This window comes from Lepidochelys kempii, chromosome 12 (assembly GCF_965140285.1).
Source record: "Lepidochelys kempii isolate rLepKem1 chromosome 12, rLepKem1.hap1, whole genome shotgun sequence".
Taxonomy (NCBI): Eukaryota; Metazoa; Chordata; order Testudines; family Cheloniidae; genus Lepidochelys; species Lepidochelys kempii.
The window spans coordinates 9,835,844-9,862,037 of record NC_136391.1 but is presented as its reverse complement, the minus strand read 5'-3'; the positions used below and the strand labels follow the sequence as shown (position 1 = coordinate 9,862,037).

Sequence of the window (26,194 nt, the reverse complement as noted above, 5' to 3'; positions counted from 1 at the left end):
TTGCTGTAAGCTTTCTCCTTCAATGGAGATGGAGGCAACAAACAACACAGCTGGGGTAGTGGTGGCTGAACCCCCTAAAATGGCATGCAGCTCATCATAGAAGCAGCATGTTTGGGGCTCTGACCCGGAGTGGCCGTTTGCCTCTCTGGTTTTCTGGTAGGCTTGCCTTAGGTCCTTAAGTTTCACGCGGCATTGCTTCGGGTCCCTGTTACGGCCTCTGTCCTTCATGCCCTGGGAGATTTTGACAAATGTTTTGGCATTTCGAAAACTGGAACAGAGTTCTGATAGCATGGATTCCTCTCCTCATGCAGCGATCAGATCCCGTATCTCCCGTTCGGTCCATGCTGGAGCTCTTTTGCGATTCTGGGACTCCATCATGGTCACCTCTGCTGATGAGTTCTGGCCAGCGTGGCAAGCTGCAGGTGACCATGCAAACAGGAAATTGAAATTCAAAAGTTTGTGGGCCTTTTCCTGTCTACCTGGCCAGTGCATCTGAGTTGAGAGTGCTGTCCAGAGCGGTCACAATAGAGCACTCTGGGATAGCTCCCAGGAGGCCAATACTGTCTAATTGCGTCCACAATACCCCAAATTTGACCTGGCAAGGCCGATTTAAGCGGTAATCCACTTGTCAGAGGTGGATTAAGGAAATTGATTTTAAGAGCCCTTTAAGTTGAAAAAAAGGGCTTCATCGTGTGGACGGGTGCAGGTTTACATCGATTTAAAGCTGCTAACTTTGACCTAAACTCCTAGTGTAGACCAGGGCTCAGAAATAAGAATATTAATTTCAGGTTCAAAATGACCCAGCAGCCTCTATGCAGGACTCAGACCCATAGTAGTTCACATCTTCTGATACTGGACAAACGTTACAAGCTCAGAACTGTGTATGGTTTCCAAGCTTCATATCACCACTGTCTATTTTATGCAGCACTCATCACCATATCTAAGCATTATAATTCAGCCAAGTTTTGATCAAGAAGTCAAAATGAACCTGGCCTGGCATTTGTTATTTAATATTTGTGCTGTGGTAATGCGCACTGCCACCATTTTGCTGTGCATTCTGCAGATATAGAGGAAGATACGGACCTGCACCAAAGAGTTTACAATCTAAAATGATAAAAGATAAATAGAGTGGGGAAAGGGATCCACATACAAGCAGTGGGTTAAATTGCCCCTGGCATTTACTCGGCTATACAGAGGAGTAAGATTCCACCCTCTCACTTCCCTATGTGACTGAGTTCCTAGCAACTCAGCTTGTTGCTTGTTGTTCCAACTCAGTGGAAATTTGGAGAGGGATAGAGAAGAGGGAGGAGCCTTTGGTTATTCCCCAGCCAGAGTAGCCACTCAAGTACATAAGGGGCAGTCAATAACATCCTGAAAAGGGTTGAAGAAACTTAATTCCTCTTAGGGCAAGAGAGGAATTAGGTCTCTTTGAGGCACAATTCTTTCCTGTGCTCCTTTTGGGGTGGTACAGTTTATGCTCTGCCCTTTTCTCTGGGCTGAGCCTAAGGGCTCTAACTAGCATGAAGTGACCAGGGTGCTGACAGGCACACAATTTGATAGTTATGTATTGTATTTATGTTGATAGGCTTGGGAGTTTTGTTTTTTAAATATAACCTTACCATGATCTTGTGTGACTACCATGTTTGTTTAACTTTTTGTTTGGTTTAAACCTTTCTTATTTACTCTGTTTTAGTGCTTGCTCTTTTTCATCCTTCTCTCAAAAAAAGACATCAGGATGGTTTTCAGGAAAGATTTTGAAAATCCATTTTTTTTTTCATAATATGTTTTTTCAGTCTTGTTTTAGGTCTCAATTCTGCAATCAGGTCTTTGTGATTTTACCTTCCTGCCCACAAAGTCACAGACTCAAGTGTCTGCCCACACCAATCCAATTGCAGGACTGGAGTTTTGGTCCTTACTCATGAAATTCTCCCATTGAAGCCATTGGAAATTTTGTATGAGTTTAAAAGTAATAGGATTGGCTAATAGGTCATACCCTAACTTGTCGTCCATCTAAATGGCAGAGCTTAAAATGCGACCACCATATGGAGAGACTGGTCCAGAGAAGGGAATCAAGGAGGAATTTAATGAGCAAGATATGACAGAGGAGTCTCCAAGTGATTGCAGAAATGGAGATATCCAGACAAACAATGAAAATAGTCTTGTAAAAACAGGTAATTGAAAGGAAAAGCTACATTAACACTTGACCGTAGTGTTTTGTGCTAGAAAGAATTTAGTGATCATGTGGCTACTTAATTTTTGTTTTCTTAAGAAGGTGATGTTTTACCAATTGAACTCTTAATGTCCAGTGCTGCCCTTACTCACATGGATACAACTTGCACTGGGCTATATCCTGCTCTGTTATGCTAGTGTAATTGGGATCAAAATATGATCCAATATGAGTTTGTTCCTGCTCCCACTGAACTCAGTGAGTTTTTCCCCTAACTGAGGCCAGAAGAGGAACCTTAATGACCTTCCAGTTTTTACTGTGTAAATAATTCTGCCCTTATTTGTAATCGGACAGCTTCCATGAACTCCCAACTGGTGTAACCGAAAGCATAATTTAGCTCTGTATAGTTAAATATTTGCTGACGCCATCTTGTTTGTTTCTTGCTCTCTAAATGGCAGAACTACAGTCCCAACCACAAGATGTAGAGCCACAGCCTGAAGAGGGAATCAAAGATGATGTGAATGTACGAAGGAAGTCAGAAGAGATTTTGAATGATTACAGCACTGGAGATATGATGATAGCTGTAAAAACAGGTAATTATATGGAAAAGCTACACTAGCAACTAAGGTGCCCTGTAATAATATGGATGTACTATTATTTTAGTTTCTTTACATGCAAGGTTGTCAGTCCTATACGAATACCAAATCACCAGTAAATTAAGAGGATAGCTTTAATATGCAACAATCATATCATTGCAACAAGAAACTACAAGAGCTCTGTTACTAATGCTCCCATTGTTACCATTCATTTTTGGAGTCATAGATACTACCATAGCAGAGTGTATCTAGAGGTAAGCAGTAAACAAAATATTGGAATACTCTTTGTCTGTGATTAATAGCTACTGCTTCTAAAAAAGCTGCAATTTCCTTTAAAAAAAGTTAACAAGTTTTTTGGGACAGACTGCTTTTACTTGAACATTTTTATGGAAATTGACTTTAAAAATTAATATTTCTCTTTAGAAAGTAAACAATGTAAGTGTCACACTCATACTGTTATATGGCAATTTTTTTCCTTACATAACAAGAAGATACTAAATCTGAAGAGAAAACAGTGTACACTGTATCCAAAACATATCAACAGAATGAGCAGCAGTCAGGTGGTGATCATAAACCAGTGACCAATTCATCCAGTCACAAGGCAGAAGAAAACAAAGGTTGCCTTCGGTAATTTATTTTAATGTTATTAATGAGTGAAACTGTGGTTCCATTGAAGTCAGTGGAAGTTTTGCCATTGACTGAGTAGAGCCAGGATTTTGCTATCTGTGTTTATCTTAAATGATGCAGCAAAATGGTATATAAGATGAACCTGATGCCAATCAAGAAATCAAAAATTGTCCTTGACATTTCACAAAATTCATACTGCTTTTTGATGGCCGTAGTAGCAAATTGCATTTTGAATTCACCATGAAGGGTTATTTAATGGCTTCAGAGATAATTGCGCAAACTTGAAGCGTTGTCTGTAGGATTGGACCCTTTCTCAGTACCACTGCAGACAATACACTGTTTAGCAACCTGAGTGTGAATATTTCTAATGCAGAGAAAAATTTTAACAAAGAAAACATGTAGTAGGTGGCTCAATGGGGTGGGATGTAAATCTTTTCTTTTTCTCTAAGGATTCTGGTTCAAATCTGTCTTGGGTTAGTATAGATTTTTACCATCTGAAGGTTATGCAGTGGCAAATGTGAAATGGGGTAGTTTTCTCAGTCCATTTCCCAGTGAACAAATGTGCACGTCACAAAATCTGCCACTGTAACTAGTACTAATTGGTAATCTTGTTGAAAGTTTCAACAGGCAGACCAATTACTGAATGGACATGGTATATGAATTACAGTTCTTAATGTGTTAGTAGGAGATAATATGGAGGAACATTGCATTGCTGTTAGCTCTGACATACCTGTTCTGCTGCATTTTTTAAAGTCAAAGGAAAGAATCCAACTGACTTCATCAGGCTGTGGATCAGGCTGTAGATACATACAAAGAAAAGGAGTACTTGTGGCACCTTAGAGACTAACCAATTTATTTGAGCATAAGCTTTCGTGATCTACAGCTCACTTCATCAGATGCATACTGTGGAAACTACAGAAGATCTTTTTATACACACAAACCATGAAAAAATGGGTATTTACCCCTACAAAAGGTTCTCTCCCCCCACCCCACTCTCCTGCTGATAATAGCTTATCTAAAGTGATCACTCTCCTTACAATGTGTATGATAATCAAGGCGGGCCATTTCCAGCACAATCCACGGTTTAATAAGAACGTCTGGGGGGGTGGGGGGTATGAAAAAACAAGGGGAAATAGGTTACCTTTCATAATGACTTAGCCACTCCCAGTCTCTATTCAAGCCTAAGTTAATTGTATCCAATTTGCAAATGAATTCCAATTCAACAGTCTCTCACTGGAGTCTGGATCTGAAGTTTTTCTGTTGTAATATCGCAACTTTCATGTCTGTAATCGTGTGACCAGAGAGATTGAAGCGTTCTCCGACTGGTTTATGAATGTTATAATTCTTGACATCTGATTTGTGTCCATTTAGTCTTTTACGTAGAGACTGTCCAGTTTGGCCAATGTACATGGCAGAGGGGCATTGCTGGCACATGATGGTATATATCACATTGGTGGATGTGCAGGTGAAGAAGCCTCTGATAGTGTGGCTGATGTTATTAGGCCCTGTGATGGTGTCCCCTGAATAGATATGTGGGCACAGTTGGCAACGGGCTTTGTTGCAAGGATAGGTTCCTGGGTTAGTGGTTCTGTTGTGTGGTATGTGGTTGCTGGTGAGTATTTGCTTCAGGTTGGGGGGCTGTCTTTAGGCAAGGACTGGCCTGTCTCCCAAGATTTGAGAGAGTGTTGGGTCATCCTTCAGGATAGGTTGTAGATCCTTAATAATGCGTTGGAGGGGTTTTAGTTGGGGGCTGAAGGTGACGGCTAGTGGCCTTCTGTTATTTTCTTTGTGAGGCCTGTCCTGTAGTAGCTGTACTTTCCACTGAATGCATCCGATGAAGTGAGCTGTAGCTCACGAAAGCTTATGCTCAGATAAATTGGTTAGTCTCTAAGGTGCCACAAGTACTCCTTTTCTTTTGACGAATACAGACTAACACGGCTGTTACTCTGAAACCTGTCATTATGTAAGGCACTGCATTTAGCCGTATGGAGTGGAAATCTATCAACTGCATGAAAAAAACTTGTACAAATACAGACAGACAGAATCTTCCTTTCCAAATGCAAACAGATGGACATCATACCAAAAGGACTGAAGGTAAAAAATCCATTACAATCTACATACCACACAGACTATGCTGACAGCTTGTGCCACACACTCTCAAAGAAACTGCAGAACCACCTGATCAACATCCTGGCTAGGCAGCAGTTCTGCGGAAAAGGACCTAGGGGTGACAGTGGACGAGAAGCTGGACATGAGTCAACAGTGTGCCCTTGTTGCCAAGAAGGCCAATGGCGTTTTGGAATGTATAAGTAGGGGCATAGCCAGCAGATTGAGGGACGTGATCGTTCCCTTCTATTCGACATTGGTGAGGCCTCATCTGGAGTACTGTGTCCAGTTTTGGGCCCCACACTACAAGAAGGATGTGAATAAATTGGAGAGAGTCCTGCGAAGGGCAACAAAAATGATTAGGGGTCTGGAACGCATGACTTATGAGGAGAGGCTGAGGGAACTGGGATTGTTTAGTCTGCAGAAGAGAAGAATGAGGGGGGATTTGATAGCTGCTTTCAACTACCTGAGAGGTGGTTCCAAAGAGGATGGTTCTAGACTATTCTCAGTGGTAGAAGATGACAGGACAAGGAGTAATGGTCTCAAGTTGCAGTGGGGGAGGTTTAGGTTGGATATTAGGAAAAACTTTCACTAGGAGGGTGGTGAAACATTGGAATGCGTTACCTAGGGAGGTGGTAGAATCTCCTTCCTTAGAAGTTTTTAAGGTCAGGCTTGACAAAGCCCTGGCTGGGATGATTTAATTGGGGATTGGTCCTGCTTTGAGCAGGGGGGTGGACTGCTCCTGAGGTCCCTTCCAACCCTGATATTCTATGGTTCTACAGCAAACAAGGAAAGATAAAGAATGAGCTCTCAAAAATGGATACTCTCATAAAAAACCAACCTTCCACACAAGCTTCCTCGTGGCTGGACTTTACTAAAACTAGACAAGCCATTTACAACATACACTTTGCTTCTCTACAAAAGAAAAAGGACACTAAACTTTCTAAACTACTACATGCCACAAGGGGCCACAGCAATGGTTCCCTCAACCCACCCAGCAATATTGTTAACCTATTCAACTATACTCTTAGCCCAGCAGAAGCAGCTGTCCTATCTCGGGGCCTCTCCTTCTGTCCCCCCACCCCCACAAACATGATACAGTTCTGTGGTGACCTAGAATCCTATTTTCGACGTCTCCGACTCAAGGAATATTTCCAACACACCTCTGAACAACATACTAATCCACAGAGACCTCCCAACACTACAAAAAGAAGGATTCTACGTGGACGACTCCTGAAGGTCTAGACAGCAGACTGGACTTCTACATAGTGTGCTTCCGCCGACATGCACGGGCTGAAATTGTGGAAAAGCAGCATCACTTGCCCCACAACCTCAGCCGTGCAGAACACAATGCCATCCACAGCCTCAGAAACAACTCTGACATCTTAATCAAAAAGGCTGACAAAGGAGGTGCTGTTGTCATCATGAATAGGTTGGAATATGAACAAGAGGCTGCTCAGCAGCTCTCCAACATCACTTTCTACAAGCCATTACCCTCTGATCCCACTGAGAGTTACCAAAAGAAACTACAGCATTTGCTCAAGAAACTCCCTGAAAAAGCACAAGATCAAATCCGCACAGACACACCCCTAGAACCCCGACCTGGGATATTCTATCTACTACCCAAGATCCGTAAACCTGGAAATCCTGGGTGCCCCATCATCTCAGGCATTGGCACCCTGACAGCAGGATTGTCTGGCTATGTAGACTTCCTCCTCAGGGACTATGCTACCAGCATTCCCAGCTACCTTTGAGACACCACTGACTTCCTGAGGAAACTACAATCCATCGGTGATCTTCCTGATAACACCATCCTGGCCACTATGGATGTAGAAGCCCTCTACACCAACATTCCACACAAAGATGGACTACAAGCCATCAAGAACACTATCCCCGATAATGTCACAGCTAACCTGGTGGCTGAACTTTGTGACTTTGTCCTTACCTATAACTATTTTACATTTGGGGACAATGTATACCTTCAAATCAGCGGCACTGCTATGGGTACCTGCATGGCCCCACAGTATGCCAACATTTTTATGGCTGACTTAGAACAACGCTTCCTCAGCTCTCGTCCCCTAACGCCCCTACTCTACTTGTGCTATATTGATGACATCTTCATCATCTGGACCCATGGAAAAGAAGCCCTTAAGGAATTCCACCATGATTTCAACAATTTCCATCCCACCATCAACCTCAGCCTGGTCCAGTCCACACAAGAGATCCACTTCCTGGACACTCCAGTGCTAATAAGCGATGGTCACATAAACACCACCCTATACTGGAAACCTACTGACCGCTATTCCTACCTTCAGCTTTCACCCTGACCACACCACACGATCCATCGTCTATAGCCAAGCTCTGCGATACAACCACATTTGCTCCAACCCCTCAGATAGAGACAAATACCTATAAGATCTCTATCAAGCATTCTTACAACTACAATACCCACCTGCGGAAGTGAAGAAACAGATTGATAGAGCCAGAAGAGTTCCCAGAAGTCACCTAATACAGGACAGGCCTAACAAAGAAAATAACAGAAGGCCACTAGCCGTCACCTTCAGCCCCCAACTAAAACCCCTCCAACATATTATTAAGCATCTACAACCTATCCTGAAGGATGACCCAACACACTCTCAAATCTTGGGAGACAGGCCAGTCCTTGCCTAAAGACAGCCCCCCAACCTGAAGCAAATACTCACCAGCAACCACATACCACACAACAGAACCACTAACCCAGGAACCTATCCTTGCAACAAAGCCCGTTGCCAACTGTGCCCACATATCTATTCAGGGGACATCATCACAGGGCCTAATAACATCAGCCACACTATCAGAGGCTTCTTCACCTGCACATCCACCAATGTGATATATACCATCATGTGCCAGCAGTGCCCCTCTGCCATGTACATTGGCCAAACTGGACAGTCTCTACGTAAAAGACTAAATGGACACAAATCAGATGTCAAGAATTATAACATTCATAAACCAGTCGGAGAACGCTTCAATCTCTCTGGTCACACGATACAGACATGAAAGTTGCGATATTACAACAGAAAAACTTCAGATCCAGACTCTAGCGAGAGACTGTTGAATTGGAATTCATTTGCAAATTGGATACAATTAACTTAGGCTTGAATAGAGACTGGGAGTGGCTAAGTCATTATGCAAGGTAACCTATTTCCCCTTGTTTTTTCATACCCCCCCCCCCCCAGACGTTCTTGTTAAACCCTGGATTGTGCTGGAAATGGCCCGCCTTGATTATCATACACATTGTAAGGAGAGTGATCACTTTAGATAAGCTATTACCAGCAGGAGAGTGGGGTGGGGGGAGAGAACCTTTTGTAGGGGTAAATACCCATTTTTTCATGGTTTATGTGTATAAAAAGATCTTCTGTACTTTCCACAGTATGCATCCGATGAAGTGAGCTGTAGCTCACGAAAGCTTATGCTCAAATAAATTAGTTAGTCTCTAAGGTGCCACAAGTACTCCTTTTCTTTTTGCGAATACAGACTAACACAGCTGTTACTCTGAAACCTAGATACATACAGAATTTCAGTCCCTTGGGTTACCAGCCAACACCTTTCTGAAGAACTAAATTCATATGAAAAATCTTGGAAGGGAACATATACTTTATATAATGAGATTATTTTGTTTCCAAAGGAAGTAGCATATTTTATTATGAGCCTATACATTGTCTGCATGTGCCAAGAATTTAATTCAATGGCTTCCAATAGTGTAGATTCATAGTGAAAAGCAATGAAATGTTACAAATAGGTAAAAAAACCCCAAACACTATGATCTATCATGCATAAAATAGTTAGCATTTGCTACTAACACTAAAGAGTTATTTAGATGCAGAGGCTTTGCTTAATGTTTATAAGCCCCTTCAGTTTTTATTGAATCTTCAGTCCTTCTGGGATTATTCCAGCCATGTGATGTTTATAGGGACTTAGTTACATTCTAACAATTACCCATATATTATATTGCCTAATGAATTCAAGTGACCAGTCAGTTGTGTCAGAACTGTGTTTCTCAGAAATATTAAACTTCAAAGTAAAAATTTAAATACAGTTTCATTTATTAAGGTCCTGATTCTACCAGTTTTCCTCAGCTTTACTGTGTTGCTTTGGGCCTGCCTTCCTGCCAAGAAAAATCTGACCATTTTAAGCCCCAATCCTGCAAAAATTTAAGCAATTGAGTAGTCCTATTCAATGTATAAAAGTTAAGCACATGCTTAAGTCTTTGCAGGACTGGGGCTTTGAGGTTCAACTTGTGCATTTTTTGCAACAACAACAAGAATAGAGCACGTTAACACTGAAATATAATTTTGTAATGTCTAATACTTGTTATAAACTAATCCCAACAAAACTAGATACAAGTTTGTACTGTAGGTAGGGATAAATTACTAAAGTTTTCTTTTAACCTTTTATACATGTTTTAGTAAAATCTAGTCTCCTCAAAGACAAAAATATTTTCAGCTTGTTTCAAATATATTTATATATGTTAAATATTTAAGTTTAAAAGCTTAAATATTAAAACAGTTCTATTTTTGATAATAACCAGCATGTGTTAGGTGATACACAGATTACTAAAAGACAGGAGCACTGATCTGCATGTGGGGCTCCATATGGGTTAGATCACTTTGTTAGATCTAACCCATATGGATCACAAAGATCATGTGGTTGCTTAGCTAATTAAATTGATGAGGAAATATTAATAGCTGATGTAATTTCGTGTTTGTTTTCCTTTTTTAACAGCATAGAAAATGATAAGCGAAACGTCTGCACTCTAAACAAGCAGAAATGGAAAGCAGTTCTAAAATAACTACTATATGATTACTCTGAGTAATGTTCTGAAAGGGTAAAGCAGCTAATGAGTTAAATGTCATTGAAGAAGCAGATTGTTCAGCTATTTGAAGTCAGGCAGATATTAAAGCTTTCAGAATGTGTTTTATACTTTAAAGGTTTTTTAAGTTGTTCATACTTCCTGTCAATATTTTAGAATGACAAAAAAGCTCCTGCGAGACATCTGCAAACAGCAAAAATTATATGTGACCCCATGTTTGAATGACACACTATATTTACATTATAAAGGTAAGCCATACCAAAACCAACAAAAAACACAACACATTTCAGAATTATTGTTCTAACTAGCAATGTAGCAGGCGATCTGGATACGGTTCACTGAGGGAAGGTTTCTGAAAATTGTATTAGAAATATAATTTAATTTGATGGAAAAATTTAATTTGGGGTGGAGCTGAGTCAACAGCAATGTACAAAAGTACTTCAGCATCAGTGTTAAGGCCTGATCCTGGAAGATCTTCCAGCTTCCATTAAATTGACCGGGAGCAGAGGATGTTCAACGGTGTGCAGAATAAGAGTCTAATGACCAAAGCTAGCGGATTCAGGGACAACTTTGATTAATTTTGTGGCACTTCTGTGTCAGCCAGTTATGTGATTCTTCATTTAAAGACAACAAATTTAAAGTTGATATAAGGAAATACTCTTCTTTACACACTGTTTAGTCAGCTGTGATATTAATCATCAGCTGAAATCAATCGGGTTTATGGCCTTTGTGGAATTTTGAGAGAGAGTTTATATACATGTATGAAAAAAATCCAGCATATGTAGCTACATGAGCTAGCTAGGCAAAACATACTAGGGTTATTATGCCTCATGGTTAAGGGTTAAGACTTTCTGTGGGGGTTAGAAAGCAATTTTTTCTGTTATGATAAAATATTGCACAGTTGACTAGGTGCCTTTTTGGAGTGTTTTCAACTTATTTTGAAACATGCCAGTATTGGAGACAAGATACTGGAACTGAGGGAGTACTGATATGTTCTGGACTGACAGTTTTGATGTTGCTACAGACAACCAGTTAATCTAAATTTGAATCTTACTCTTTCAAATGTACTTTTAACTTCTAAACTGTGACTAACAATATTCATAAAAAACAAGTTACTATAAATCAAGGCGGGATCTAGGTGGCACATTGAATCAAAACACTAGCTTCTCACTTCTAAAGACACTGGTTTAAAAATATTGGTCCTGAATACCTCATGAGCAAAAATGTACCTTATTCCTTCTTAAATATTCTTTTAGAAAAAGACTGTTTTTCAGCTACAGGAACCTATGTATTGGTGAATAAAGAATGCCCAGAAAAAAAAGCAAGCACATTGCATTCTCATACCATCACTTTTGTTATTAGTGAGCAATACCCAAATGTGGATCCTTCATTTCCTGCATTCTAGTATTAATAAATGGAAAAAAGAGTTCCTAGAGCTAATGTGAATGCTGCCCTTTGTTGTCTTTAAGGACATTTTTATGTGGTATAGCTAGCCTTTCCATAACAACTTAAAAGTGGTTTTATATATAACATGCTAAGTCTCCAGGGAGCCCATCTCCCATTCAGGGGCACTATTTGTGCCATTATGCCAACTTATTGTCTTTTGAGATTTAAAATCATTACCTTTGTGAATCTTTAAGCTTCCTTCTTGATGGGTATGACGGGGTGAAGACTCACCACCGCTGGTGCCTCCCGTTGGTTGTTCCAGGAATTAGCTGTGTCCACTGGAGAGTGTCCTCAGCATGTGGTGTCTTGCCCATTGTCCATTCTGCTGCCCTGCGACCTGCATTGCTCCCTGCTTGGCATCGTCCGCTTCAGGATGCTGCTCTCTGGCATGCCTACTACTTCAGACTCACCCCCTTCGGGGGGGGGGGGGGTGTTAACAGCCATCTTTGGAACTCTCACCTGCCTCAGTGGCCAACCACAATCCAAAGTCTATCCCCTTAGCTCAGGAGCAAGTTGCAGTCCATATTGGCCACCATCTTCCATAGCCAGGTGCACTGTAAGGTGGGGAACGGGGGAGACCCAGGCCTGCCCACTACTCTGAGTCCCAACTCAGGGGCTCTCTAGCAGCAGCCTCCTTCGTTCCCCTCTTGTCCGCCTATTCTTCCCTGGACCACTTCCCCTATGGCCCTGTGCACCTTCTTGGCCCTTTGTAGCAGGGTCTGCAGCCTGGGAGGTAACAGGGCTGGACCCCTCTACTGCTCCCCCAAGCCTGCCCAGCATTGCTTTGTCCAAGGTGCTGGCTCCTTGCTTCAGGAGCCTGTCCTTCTCCCTCACTAGTCAAGGAGAGACTACCTTCTTCTCTGCTAGGCCGCCTTTATATAGGGCCTCGCCCAGCCCTGATTGGCTGCCTCTTCTTTCCCCTGATTGGCCCTCCACAGGCCTTTATTGATTGGCTGCCAGTCTATGCAGCCTCTAAAGGCCTGTTCCAGCCCTTTTCTCAGGGGGTGGGGCGACTGCCCCATCACACAGGGCCTGATTCTTGAAGTCACTGGGAGTTTTGTCATTGACTTCAACGAGAGCAGTTCATAGATTCCAAAGCCAGAAAAGACCACTGTGATCAGCTAGTCTGACCTTCTGTGTAACAAAGGCCATAGGATTTCCCTGAATTAATTCCTGTTTGTTTGATTCCAGTCTTGATTTAAAAATTGCTAATAACGAGAATCCACTACAACCTTTGATAAATTGTTCCAGTGGCTAATTACACTTGTAGCAATTAGTTTATTTAATCATTTAAGAAAGATTTATTGTTGTGGCTAAGTATAATTAATTAATGTGTGATGGTTAGGTTTAAGTAGGATAGGATCATAGGAGTATAAGACTGGCAAGCATGCATGAGTGATGAATGTGTATTAGATATATAAGCAAAGTAAAGCTATAATGCTAGGCCTACACGCTAACCTGAAATCTTACAGGCTTCAGCCATACTGGGCCTAAGGAGAGATGACATAAGTAGGTCAAGAAATAATCCTTAACCAGTAAAATTACAAGCTTACTGTAAAGAATGTGCCAATGGGCGATGTTTGGGAAAACCACAATAATAAATCTTCTAATAAATTATTAAATACACTAATGGACTAAAAGCCCCTCTCTTTGATGGGATGAATATTATGGAAAAATAAGAACCCCGTCACACAAAAGTTATATATCAATACACAGCAAGCACTATAACTCACTACAAATATAACTTAAAACTTTTATATGTATAATTAAGGGTTAGTAGTTTCTTCATATGGATGCTCGGGGGATTGATATACTGTTTCTACAGGCTGTTGGTGACATACAGAAACATATGGAGGTTCTGGTACTTGATATGGTTATATGCTATGCATGTCTTCATAAATACTCTCCTCTGCTGTGACTGTGGGTATTGCTCCTGGATTAACTGTGACTTGAAGAGGGATAGAAACAGGTTGGACTGAACCAGGCTGGTCTCTGGGCATTTCTTGGTTTAAAGTTATAATCTTTCCTCCCATATAATGTATGGCAAAAATAACGCCTGTAGTGAGGATACTTTGGACAACAATCCATCCCTTCCATCCCTACAGGGGTGGTCAATACTGCATCTGTTCCATCTAATAATTTGTTCAATGTTTGCTTTGCTTGATCCATATTACTAATTTCAGTTAAATGCCAATTTTTCCTTTCTAACACCTGTTTTAGCTATAAATCTAATGGTCGTATGTGTGCAGAATACCGTGCTGGGTACTGCATGGGCTCTTTCAGGTTTTGTATACATGTTGGTGGTTGTAACATTGAGTATCTTCTTAGTGGACAGAATTCCTTACTTGTGACTGTGTTTGTGGCCATTGTATTCATTCTTTTTGTGCTCCTAGAAAGTCTCCAGCCCTAAGAAAATCTGTCAGGGTAACGCTCACCCTGCTGATTTTAAAACTGTAGCTGCACAGGTGACAGACTCACTCACAGACTCACTCAATAGTTTAACGCAGAACTATTGATTACTATGTCCATTCAATTGAAATACTGTAAAAGCTATACCCTCACTGTCATGGATCATAGTCTACATCAGCATCATTGGCTGAAAACGAATATAGAGAAAAATTAATCAATCTCTTCTTATTTAAACCCTGTTTTCTGCAGGATTTGACCGCCTTGAGAATCTTGAAGAGTATACAGGATTAAAGTGCCTGTGGCTTGAATGCAATGGTTTAACAAAAATTGAGAACCTGGAGGCTCAGACAGAGTTGCGCTGCCTGTACTTGCACCTCAATTTAATAAATAAAATTGAAAACCTGGAACCTCTGCAAAAGCTGGATTCGCTCAACCTCAGTAACAATTCTATCAAGATAATTGAAAACCTCTGTAAGTATTTCTAGTGTAGTGTGTTTCATTTATGTTGCATTCATTTTTCCATGCATCATCTTACTAATAATTAGTGAACATATTTTGCAGGCTTTTTTTTTAAATTGGGTTAAAATATTACAAAAAGTACAGAAGCAATTTCAGGAGGCTTTTGGATGGAAAGTCAAACCTATGTGTTTAAAATTTTGGAGGGGTTAATTGATCAAAAGAACAGGTTTTACAGTTACTTACAGTGATGGCTTGAACAATTTATATGAAGTTATTCCTTACATTGGAAAACCTACTGAATCCTTTGGTTTCATTCCTCTTTATGTAGCACTTTTTCATTTGTTTTTTAAGTTGGATGTGCTCTAGTGGCCAAGGACAGGATAGCCAATTTTTTTCCGGACTGCAGAGGAATTTATGCCATGTTGAGGTAGCTACACTTGACATGATAAAGAGGGATTTCTGTGCACCACCACTTGTGTATTTTAGGTGTAACTTGAAGTAGTAACTCTTGCTTTTGTGTAATTGACTAGTTCAAAAGATAAATATGCATTTAAAACAAACTCAGGCGTTCTAGGCTTTGCGATAAAGAAACGGAAATAGTGTGTTTGGGGGAGGGAAAGGCTTGGAAATACATTGCCAGATATCAAATGTATATGAAACAGTCACAAAGTGAAAAAAGTCACAATATTTAAAGCTGCAGTTTTCTACTCTGTCCAGAAAATTCTCCTTGCACAGAAGGCTGTGAATTAATTTTCCTTTCATTGTATTGTCATTGTCCAACAGCTTGTCTGAGCGTTCTGCACACTCTGCAGATTGCTCACAATAAGTTACAAACAGTGGAAGACATACAGCACTTGCAGAAGTGCCCAACTATCTGCGTCCTTGACCTTTCTCACAACAAGTTAGATGATCCAAATATTCTAAATGTCCTGGAGACCATGCCTGATTTGGTAAGCAAAATATACATGAGGGGTTTTGTATATGTTCACCCACATGAGTTTGAGACTATAGCCTCATTAAATTGTCTTATCGGAGAGAACTGAATGCACAATAATAGTAGAACTTAATCTTCATTAGAAGAAGGTGCTTTAGAGATAGAGCATATGGTTAGTAGCACTGGGCAAATAATTGAATTTTTGGTTCACTGAAAAAGTAAAATATCGATTTGGGTTGAACAAAATCTTTTGCCCCAAAATGATACATTTAGACATCAGGTGTTTTTTGGTTATTTTTAAACACACAGCTCCCCCCCACTCACACCTTTTATTTTTAAGTTAAACCTAGCTAAAATGCAAAAGAAAATGTTTCAACTTCTTTGGAATATTTTTTCCCCGGCTGAAACTGTTCACTGAATTCAACCCGAATTCATAAACAGTTTCAGTCAACCTGAAGCTGCATTTTTCGGCAAATAAAGTCTTTTCCCCAAAAAATTCACCCAGCTCCATTGATTTGTTATAGTCTCTAAATATTTTCTCTGATTCTTTCCCCTGAACTTTTAAAACACGTTCCATAGATGATTTGAATTCTAGGAAAAATAACCAAGTATGGTACAGTTAGAAAAGCTCCAGATGGTTGCCAAAGACCCTGATTGTAATCTTAATGCTACCTACTCTAGTCTCAGGGACATTTTTTTTCTCTGTATTGTACCTGCAAGCTTGTTTTCTTTGTAAAAACAAAGATAGCCCTGATGAGATGGAAAATAATTTTTATACTGTAATTTAAACTGGACCTTAACTACTGAAAAACTGCTTGGAGATAGCTAGATTGAATAGGAAATTAGTAAAATTAGATCTGTGATTATCAGCAAATACTACTGTAGCAGTTTAAAAAAAATCAAATATTATTAATGCAACTTTGTCCATGATTGGAGGTTTTCCCCATGTTATTTGCATGTTGGGGTATATCACTCTTTTTTTTTCTTCTTTTTTTTTTATTTGAAGCCTCCTGGGTTCACAGATTATAGAGAAAGTGCCTATATGGAGTTAATTTTTACCTCTTTTTAAAAAAAACTATGTACCTTGCTTTTATAGCGTGTGCTGAATTTGATGGGAAATGAAGTGATTAAGAAAATTCCTAATTATAGAAGGACACTTACTATTCGACTAAAACAGTTAACATACCTGGATGATAGGCCAGTTTTTCCAAAGGACAGGTGAGAAATAGTGAAGTCTTCTTTACATAGCAATGCAGATTAAATACTAATGATCACACATTCCATTTTTATCAATATTTTTGTCATGCGTGGAGAAGAAGAATCTGACCAAAGTAAGCAGTCACAGGATAAGAGGGTAGATCCTCTCATGGATCAGTAACTGGTTAAAAGGCAGAAAACAAAAGGTGGGAATAAATGGTCAGTTTTCAGAATGGAGAGAGATAAATAGTGGTGTCCCCCAGTAGTCTGTACTCGGACCAGTGCTGTTCAACATATTCACAAATGAGCTGGAAAAAGGGGTAAACTGTGAGGTGGCAAAATTTGCAAATGATAAAAAATTACTCAAGATAGTTAAGTCCAAAGCAGACTGTGAAGTGTTACAAAGGGGTCTCACGAAACTGAGTGACTGGGCAGCAAAATGGCCAGTGAAATTCAGTGTTGATAAATGCAAGGTAATGTACATTGGAAAACATAATCCCAACTACCTGTACAAAATGATGAGGTCTACATTAGCTGTTCCCTGTCAAGAAAGAGATCTTGGAGTCCTTCTGGATAGTTCTCTGAAAACATCCGCTTAATGTGCAGCAGCAGTCAAAAAAGCAAACAGAATGTTCGGAACGATTAGGAAAGGGATAGATAATAAGACAGTAAATATAATAATGCTACTATATAAATCCATGGTACGCCCACACCTTGAATACTGTGTGCCGTTCTGGTCACCCCATCTCAAAAAGATACATTGAAATTGGAAGAGATGCAGAGAAGGGCAACAAAAATGATTGGGGTATGGAATAGTTTTCGTATGAAGAGAGATTAAAAAGACTGGGACTGTTCATCTTGGAAAAGAGATGACCAAGGAGATATGACAGAGGTCTATAAAATTTTGACTGGTGTGGAGAAAGTGAATAAGGAAGTGTTATTTACTCCTTCACATAACACAAGAACTAGGGGTCACCCAATGAAGTCAATAGGCAGCAGGTTTAAAACAAACAAAGGGAAGTACTTCATACAATGCAGTCAACCTGTGGAACTCATTGCTAGGGGATGTTGTGAAGGCCAAAACTATAACAGGGTTGAAAAAAGAACTAGATAAGTTCATGGAGGATAGGCTATTAGCCAAGATGGTCAGAGATGCAACCTCATGCTCTGAGTGTCCCTAGCCTCTGTTTGCTAAAAGCTGGGAGTGGAAGACAGGGGATGGATCACCCTTTGATTGCCTGCTCTGTTCATTCCTTCTGAAGCACCTGGCATTGGCCACTGTTGGAAGACAGGATACTGGGCTAGATGGACCATTGGTCTGACCCAGTGTGGCCATTCTTATGTTCTTATGACCATAGGTCATAAGTGAGGGTAGGTGGCTTTGTATACACTAGTATCTTACAGTTAGGAGCTCTGCATTCTAAATTCTTAATATAAGGAAACACAATATCTTTCTCAGACTATGATATATTCCTATATACAATTGCCTTTCTCCATAATCAGTAGCCCAAACTCTGCTCATGATGTCAGAGTGGTAGCACAGATGTCATAGAGATCAGAATTTGGGACTTTTAAAAAATTTTACTAACAAAAGATGCAAACTCTGGTTTTGTATTCACTAGCCTTTACAAACTTGTGTTCCTTATCTGTTCTATTTCACCTACAAAATATCTGTACCTTACATAGCAGTCCTTGCTGCTCAGGGGAGCATATTTTCTGATGCTCATCTGCTCAGTAACTTTTCTTTCCTTGCAAATAGACATTTGAAATCTCCCTTTCATCGTGAACACACTGTGCCACTAGTATTTACAAAACTGTGTTACAGTGGTCTTGCCTATTGCCATTAGAGCCTGTGCAGAAGCCTGGGCCATGGGGGGACGCGAAGCAGAGAAGAGTGAAAGGGAAAAATGGGAGAACAGAGAGAGAAGGAAGATCCAAGACAGCATTGATGGGCTAACAGCGATCCGGCGAAAAGCTGAAGAGAAGAAAAGACAAAGGGAAAAGGAAGAAAGAGATATACTTAGAAAGTGTGAAAATAGAGGCACAACAGAGACCCAGGAAGGTTTGTGATTAAGCTTTTGGATAAAGCTCCTGTTTCTCTCTGCTTTAAGTCTAATTGAATTTCTAACTGCCTAATATTACCTTACTTTGATATTACTTTTTATCAAGTCTGTAGAAAATGAGAATAGAATTTGGCTCATTGACTATAGCTTAGAGGATTTACTGCATGCTGCAATAATAAAGATTATATCTTACACTGATGTAGAAAGACAAGGTGGGTTAGGTAATATCTTTTACTGGACCAGCTCCAGTTGGTGAGAGAGACAAGCTTTTGAGTTACATAGATCTGGGAAAGGCACTCCGAGAGCACCAACAGAAGGTCCAATAAAAGATATTACCTCACCCACCTTGTGTCTCTAATATCCTAGGACTGACACGGCTACAACAAATACTGCATACAACTGATCTAGAAAGTGATTTTAGAAGGAATCAAGCAGTTATTTTCCCCATATATTGATATTTTAAAATAAATCAACATTCCCAAAGGTTCCCAAATGCACAAGAGAATGATTTCCCCAAGTCATGTATTATTTTAATCTGGATAAGTTATACAGTAAGGTAAAAAGGATCTTTTTTTTAAAAAAAGACAGTTTTCTGTCCCATGTCTCAGCTATCATTCTCTACTATATTAATTGACAGTCAGGACTGGAGCCTGTAACTTATCAGTAGTCACTGTTATACAAGCTGTGTGTGGATGATTTTAACAACTCACTTCATTTTCTGCCATGGAGTCTCCTTCCACATTACTAAACATAACCAATATATGAATAGTAGAACTTCCCAGCTGAGACTTTGGGTAACAGCAAATAGGTTGCAAGATGGCCAAAACACTGCCCACAAACCAAGTGTTGCCAGAGTGTTTGACTACAAAGCATATTTTCAGGGATCTACCCACTGATTAAAATTTTAGAGATTAGAGGGAGTTTTACAAGAAATAGGTGAGATCTCAGAGAGTTACGGAATTTATGTAAGGAAATCCCTCTTTGGCTCTTATCCAGCAAAATGCTGAACCATGTACTTAATTTCAGGTACATAAGTAATCCTTTTGAAGGCAATGGCTTAAATTCAAATACTTAAAGTTAAGCATTTGCTTAAATGCTTTTCCTGGATCAGGTCCTTTGCCTGTGCACTGGCAAATGGGCAAACCATTTGCACAACATGTCTATAGCCACCTGAGGGATATTGATTCCTGAATGATAGACCAAATACAAAAGAGCTTTTGGTGTGTGTTTGATAGCTAGGGATGAAGACCATACATTACAGCCTGAATACTCTTAACCCTCAAGAACTTGCTCTACTGCTTTACCGTTATCGACTTTCCTACTGCTTTAGGAGAGGTTCCAGCCACAAGTTACAGCAGCGATGTGACTAACAATACTTCACGTATTTCAAATGCTTCTGAAGAGACGGAAACTCAGAAGATTAAGAAATTTGTAAAGGAAAGCATGGAGGCCCATGATGAAGTTTTAGCTGAAATATCAAGTAAAGAAGATCTGGATAGCCTGCTTACTAACATTTCCGGTAACATTCAGAAGGATGTGCAAGAAGCTAATTCTCACAAATGCCCAGATTTCAGTACTAATGAAGAAGGTAATGTACATTGTAAAGAGCCACAGAATAAAATAAAATAAGAAGTGAAAAGAGAAACAGAGATGATGAGCCAAACTTTTTGCTATTATACATCCCCAGTGACCTGATTGAATTCATTGGGGTTGCCTAGGATGTAAGAATGAGGAACTTGGCTTAGCATTTTTCCACAGTATGTAACTGAGGAAAATGGAGTTTTGGGTAACATGGCATTAAACACCAATAAAATGTAAAAAAAGGCCTGATGCTTTCGTGCCTTTATAAGTGAAACAATTACTTTGACCTACATTTCAATTTCTTTCTATCAAAATGCAAAAATTTAACTTATATAATTCAAAGGAATTCACTGGTATGATGTAAAGACAGAAAGGTGAGCTCCAGATGGATTGGGTACAAAATTTTGGAAATATATAATGAAAGAAAAGCTTCATCATGTTGGGTCTGATAACACTTTCCTAATCTTAAACATTTCTCATGTACTTTGGACCCACTTCTGCAAGTTAGACATACCCTAACACATTGAGTTTCATGAATGCAGAAAAACCCAAATTTCCTTAGTGTAGACAAGGCCAGAGACTGGAGATAAGATTAATTTAGATCAGTGATAGCTTTGAATATCAGAAGGGAGACAGACCTAAATGAGGAACGTAACAGACAAATAACTGACTAAATATTTTCTCTTAATCCTTAGAGATACTAGTAGGGAATATGGCTACCGAAGGTGCCCTGGTTACTGAACTGGATGAGTCTGCAGAAACAGAGCAAATTAAACTGGAGATACCAGAGAAGCTTTTCATTGATGTATGTATTAGGGCTGAGTATGTAATCATTTTGTTCCTATTTTGAGGGATCCAAATGTAGGTTACATCAGTTGCCCACAAATTCACTCCTCTCATATCCCGGCTAAACAATTGTGTGTGGCCGAGGCTTTGTAGGAACTTTCCACTGCCAACAAAAATTCCCTGAAAAAAATATAAAGGACAATGTAACATCACCTGCCTGGGGGCTATGTGGCATCTGGTGTGGTTTTCTGAAGTTCCCTGTGTCAAGAAATTTACCAATCTTCCAGATCTCGTCTGCTCTGTTGCACAGAGTCAGTCTCTTTAGAACTCTGAAATCTGCTTAATTAATATTAAGCAATAATTAATATTTCAACAATAGTTATCTTTTTAAAAAATAAATAAATATACATTAGCCAGTATATATAATGAAAGATTACCACATCTAATACCCTTTTTCTGTTATTTGGGCCCTGAGTGTGTAGATAATTATAATTATGTATTTGTTTAACTTTAAGGACATGAGTAATCTCACTGAAAAAAAAAATCTCTCTCTATGTAATAGAATAGAGGATCTAAAGTAACTAAAAAAGAAAAAAAAATCTGATCTAAACTTTAAGGGATGGAGATTTTGCCCCTACTGACAAACCCAGAATTCTGAAATTATGGGGTTTTGCTTTTTAGGCGTTAGAAATTGCCTATACTGTTGATAAGCTATTTTGTGATCTTCTTCAGGAACTGCCTGATTTAGAAGATGTAGATGTTAGTGAATTCTCACCAATAGAGGGAAACTCAATCAGAAAGGTGAGTTTCTTGCTAATTATTCTTATCAGGCTGGTGCTCTTCTACTCACATTTACTAATACATTATAATATGTACAATAAAGTACAAATTGTGCATTTCTGTTTGAGAGGTGGAATAGTTATTTAATTTATAAAATGTGATCGGCAAAATTTACCAGCACATTCTCTATACATTGAAACAATGAGTTGCATGTTACCTTTCAATTTGAATTGCCACATTATCACACTAACAAAAAAAGATAATAATGTGAAACCTAAATAAGATGGACCTCTTAAGAGTGTATTGTATTTCATTTTTACTTTTAAAAAAAGTAAATGTGTATCATTCTTTTATATTTCAATAATGAACTAGATTGATTGACAAACTGCCCTCTACAGAAAAAAATAAGAACTGCTCAATTGGATTTCATAGGCCCAATGCTGCTAACAGCCTTAAGATATAGTCTTATTCTGCTCTGTTGGTAGGAGTCTAGAGTTAGTTTTAAACCCACAGTTGCCAGTGAGATTCCAAATGAGCAAAATGTGCAGCACAGTGGCGACTGTGAAGTCCTAGGTGAATGTCGATTGTTATAGAATTACATATAAACGATACAATATGGTATTTTTCTGGCCTGGTATTATATAGAAACTATTAATATTGGCTTAATTAGATAAACTGTATAATCCAGTTGTATAACTGGATACTTTAAAATTGGAAAGCTACCTAAGAAAATATTTCTTATCACTAGTCACCTCCCCATTCTTCAGTCACGTGTACCTAGGGAATGGCAACAATAGAAACACCATCAGAAACTTTCCAGAATTTTTAGTCACCCTTCACATGAGGCAGGAGTCTACTTTATGCAATCTTAAAAGGACCTTTGATTCACCTGCAACAGAAAAATCCATGTAGTTTTTTCTTCTCCTCTGGATATGAATCTAGAAAAGCAGAAACAATTTATTTGGGAATGCTTTAATCCTCAGTTAATAATTTGTTCTGATGTGCTCTATGCAAATACTTGACTAGATCTACTATTTGGTTAGCTTGCACTGCATTTTAATCTGTTAGAATAGTGCCATCTTGTGGAAATAATCAGAAAGACTCAGTACACATTTGTACAGGCAGTGCTGGGGAATGAGACACAATCATTTATGCGTAGTTATTGAGGCTAACAGCTGACAGAAAATCAAATAGGGAGAAAAACTAGCAAGCTATCAGTCCTGTACTGTAACTAGTCCCATGTGTAATTTTCCACACTTGCTTCATCCCCTCCTCCTTTACATGGACCCTTGGGAGTAAGCCCACTCCCCAAAATTTTCCCTCCTGCAAAGAATAAAGGTCCATACAAAGGATGCCCAGTTTGTATTTAGCCTAAAAGTCCTCCATCCATATAAATCAAAACTGCAGTTCTCAGCGCAAACTTACCCCAATTCCTGTATGTGGGACTGGAATAGGCAAATGACTCCTTCAGAGCCCCCCATTGCACTGTATTGACCCCACATCACCTGTCCCTCCAGGGGACTGAGGAGGAGAATCAGAAGCTGCAAGGATCCTTGGACACCTGCCTCCCATAGCACACTGTGACTTACCCACAAGTGCTGAGGGGGGAGACCATCAAGGCTGGTGTCCACCCTTCCTCACTTGTCCCTGGATTAGGGGAAGCCAAGCAGCACTCTGACTCCACCTGAGCTGAAGCCAAGGGCAAGATGAAGGCTGTCATTCAGACACACAAGCCCCAATGGAGAGCACTTCCAGCAGGGCCCCACAGGGTTACCCTGGGGCTGTCCCAGTACCCTAGCTCTGACCAGAAGTCCCAATGGAGATCCCATGCTGCTGCTGCACCTGTAGCCCCAAGTGTACCCTGGCCATCACTTCCCCCTGACATCATGTGATTGCTGAACTTTGATGTAAATGACCTGACTTAGAGCAGGCTGAATCCCCGGGGATCCGGGAGCCAGACAACTTCCCTGTTATCCAAAAATGGGCCAATCAGAATGACTGGAGACAGGCAAGAGAGCCTGCCCCAAACAAGACAGCCAGAAATACTGCATGAGAACCTCTCCCCTAAGGCTGAAAAAGAGCCCAGGGCCCAAGAAGCCCCACTGCATAAGTGGGACAGTCAGAAATAACTTCAACTGGTTTGTCATTTATACAGCTTTGATTTGTTTTGGTTGTGTGTTTGAATTAAAAAATCTGAAAGACATAATTTATTTGTACTTCAGTTTGGTAATTGACTCCTGGCACATACATTGGGAATTTATATTCTTTAAAAACAAAAACAAAAAAAGACCCACTTAAAACTTATGAGTAGTTTCTGATCATTTTAGTGAGTTGTATCTAGAAAGTTTTATAGGCTGCAGATCCTCCAACACTGAAACCTGCTTAATCAAGTGTGCCTTCATTTTATGAACTGTAATTAGTCTATGCCATGCCAGTTTAAGACTGATGTCTGATAACTGATTAGGGGAAATTCAGCTCTTCTACACCAGGCAACGTTGATATTTCTGCTTTCCTTGATCTCTGTATGAAATGGATGTTCTATGTATGATGTGGGAGCAGGGTATTAAAACTGAGAACTGTCACATGGATCTGAGAGCAGAAGTTTGCCTTTGAATTGTAATAGTCCATCCCTTAATGGCTACTTCAGTAGTAACAGATTCTTTTCAATTATCTTGTCTACCTTTATAGCAAGCATGTCATCCAAAGATTGAAATCATTTCTGAAGTGAGTGATGACAAGGACTGTGCATCAGAGGAAAACAAAACCTTATTTGAGAACTCAGTAACAGAAGAGATCCCAACAGCCATCTTTTCAAATACATGTAAGGTACCTGAAGACAGTCAAAGGGAAACCGCAAGACTCCTTGTAGAAGGCTTAGCAGAGCCTTGGAGTCCAGAGAGAGACTTAGAGATCAAAGTTAAACAAGTCAAACCTTTGAAACCATTGATACAAGAGATTGTTGCTGAACCAATAGATGATATACTGACAGCAGCAGCCTGCAATAAAGTGGATGAGCTAACCCCAGAGGAATTGGACAACAAAGACAGTCACATTAAACCATCCTGCCCTGGTAAGATTATTGTAACAGAATTTAAAAGAAAAACAAACAGGTAAACATGGGGGAAATGGGAGATGCTGGCTGTATTTTGAAAGAAGAAGGAGTTTGTTCATCCATTGTCAATGACCCTAGCTAGTTAGGACTGGGGGGAGGAGGGGAAGGGACTGAGGAAATCCCTTAGTGCTCTCTTCTCCCCAGTTTGTTGTACCCTACTAGGATCCCAGGAGGTTGAGACAGAGCATTTTTCTGTGACTATTTCCATGCAAATGTTTATAGTCGGTTTTAATAATTGGGATTTGTTTCTTTTTCCAGTAATAAAAACAATTAATCACAATTTCACTTGTCTTCATGCTTTAACAGAGAATAGCACTGAGGACAAAAAGGTGCAGTGCCTGGCAGAAAATGGAGGATCCCCTCATAAACCACAAGACGATAACGAGGACATCGAGTATGGATTAGATTAAGTGATGAATAAAAATGGACCAAATCTGGAACTCACCATCCAGCCCCATTATTTGTGGTTACTTCAAAATACCCAGAATAACTATGGGTCCCTCGGTAAAACACCTGAAATTACACTTCGGGTGATGGCATTCATAAAATGACTGCCTTAATATAAGAACTTTGTGTTCTATCACAAAGTCAGCCAGTCATAGCCAACAGAATAGTATAGATCTCAGAAGCACTACATTAAAGTGCAGCATTTCTGTGAATGATGCAGACAAAACTGTGCCACACTGCTATGCAGAAGAGAGGGACTAATTGCCAGCTAACCCACAGCTACCGAGTGCTTTATGGTCTGATTTTCAAAGGTGCTGAGCACCTGTAGCTCCCATTGCAGTCAATCACTTGTGAGCACTCAGCACCTTTAAAAATCAGGTCAGTAACATTTAAAGGTTGAATTGAGGTTTCTTTTGAGAAGTTATTTCTCATGTCTTTCAAAAAATAGGGAAGTTAAATGTTTATAACTTAGTATTTCATTTATTTCTGTAGTTTTAATCTGCTGTGTTACAGTTATTTTTATTTGGTCTAAAGAAAATTCTGTTATTACGGTGCTGCATTGTTAATTTGTACAATTTCCATGTGTGTATATTCCAGCAAATACTTACCAAACATGCTCACTGAAAATAAAGTTA

At 39.7% G+C, this 26,194-nt stretch overlaps 1 protein-coding gene across 5 annotated transcripts in view; it reads left to right on the top strand.

The window, feature by feature from the left end:
• The window catches only part of DNAAF1 (dynein axonemal assembly factor 1), a 33,774-nt gene extending 7,580 nt beyond the window's left edge, over positions 1-26,194 (top strand). Inside the window, exons 2-14 of one of the 5 annotated variants that reach the window (XM_073307511.1) lie at positions 2,022-2,171; positions 2,626-2,760; positions 3,255-3,390; positions 10,502-10,593; positions 14,450-14,671; positions 15,443-15,609; positions 16,690-16,811; positions 18,638-18,852; positions 20,184-20,441; positions 21,130-21,239; positions 21,953-22,021; positions 24,689-25,070; positions 25,419-26,194. In XM_073307511.1, the coding sequence (XP_073163612.1) occupies positions 2,030-2,171; positions 2,626-2,760; positions 3,255-3,390; positions 10,502-10,593; positions 14,450-14,671; positions 15,443-15,609; positions 16,690-16,811; positions 18,638-18,852; positions 20,184-20,441; positions 21,130-21,239; positions 21,953-22,021; positions 24,689-25,070; positions 25,419-25,522 (2,154 nt within the window). In that variant the 5' untranslated portion in view covers positions 2,022-2,029 and the 3' untranslated portion in view covers positions 25,523-26,194. Of the gene's footprint in view, positions 1-2,014; positions 2,172-2,625; positions 2,761-3,251; positions 3,391-10,501; positions 10,594-14,449; positions 14,672-15,442; positions 15,610-16,689; positions 16,812-18,637; positions 18,853-20,183; positions 20,442-21,129; positions 21,240-21,952; positions 22,022-24,688; positions 25,071-25,418 lie in introns of those variants that run through there. The other 4 variants (XM_073307510.1, XM_073307509.1, XM_073307513.2 and 1 more) reach the window with 4 other exon arrangements.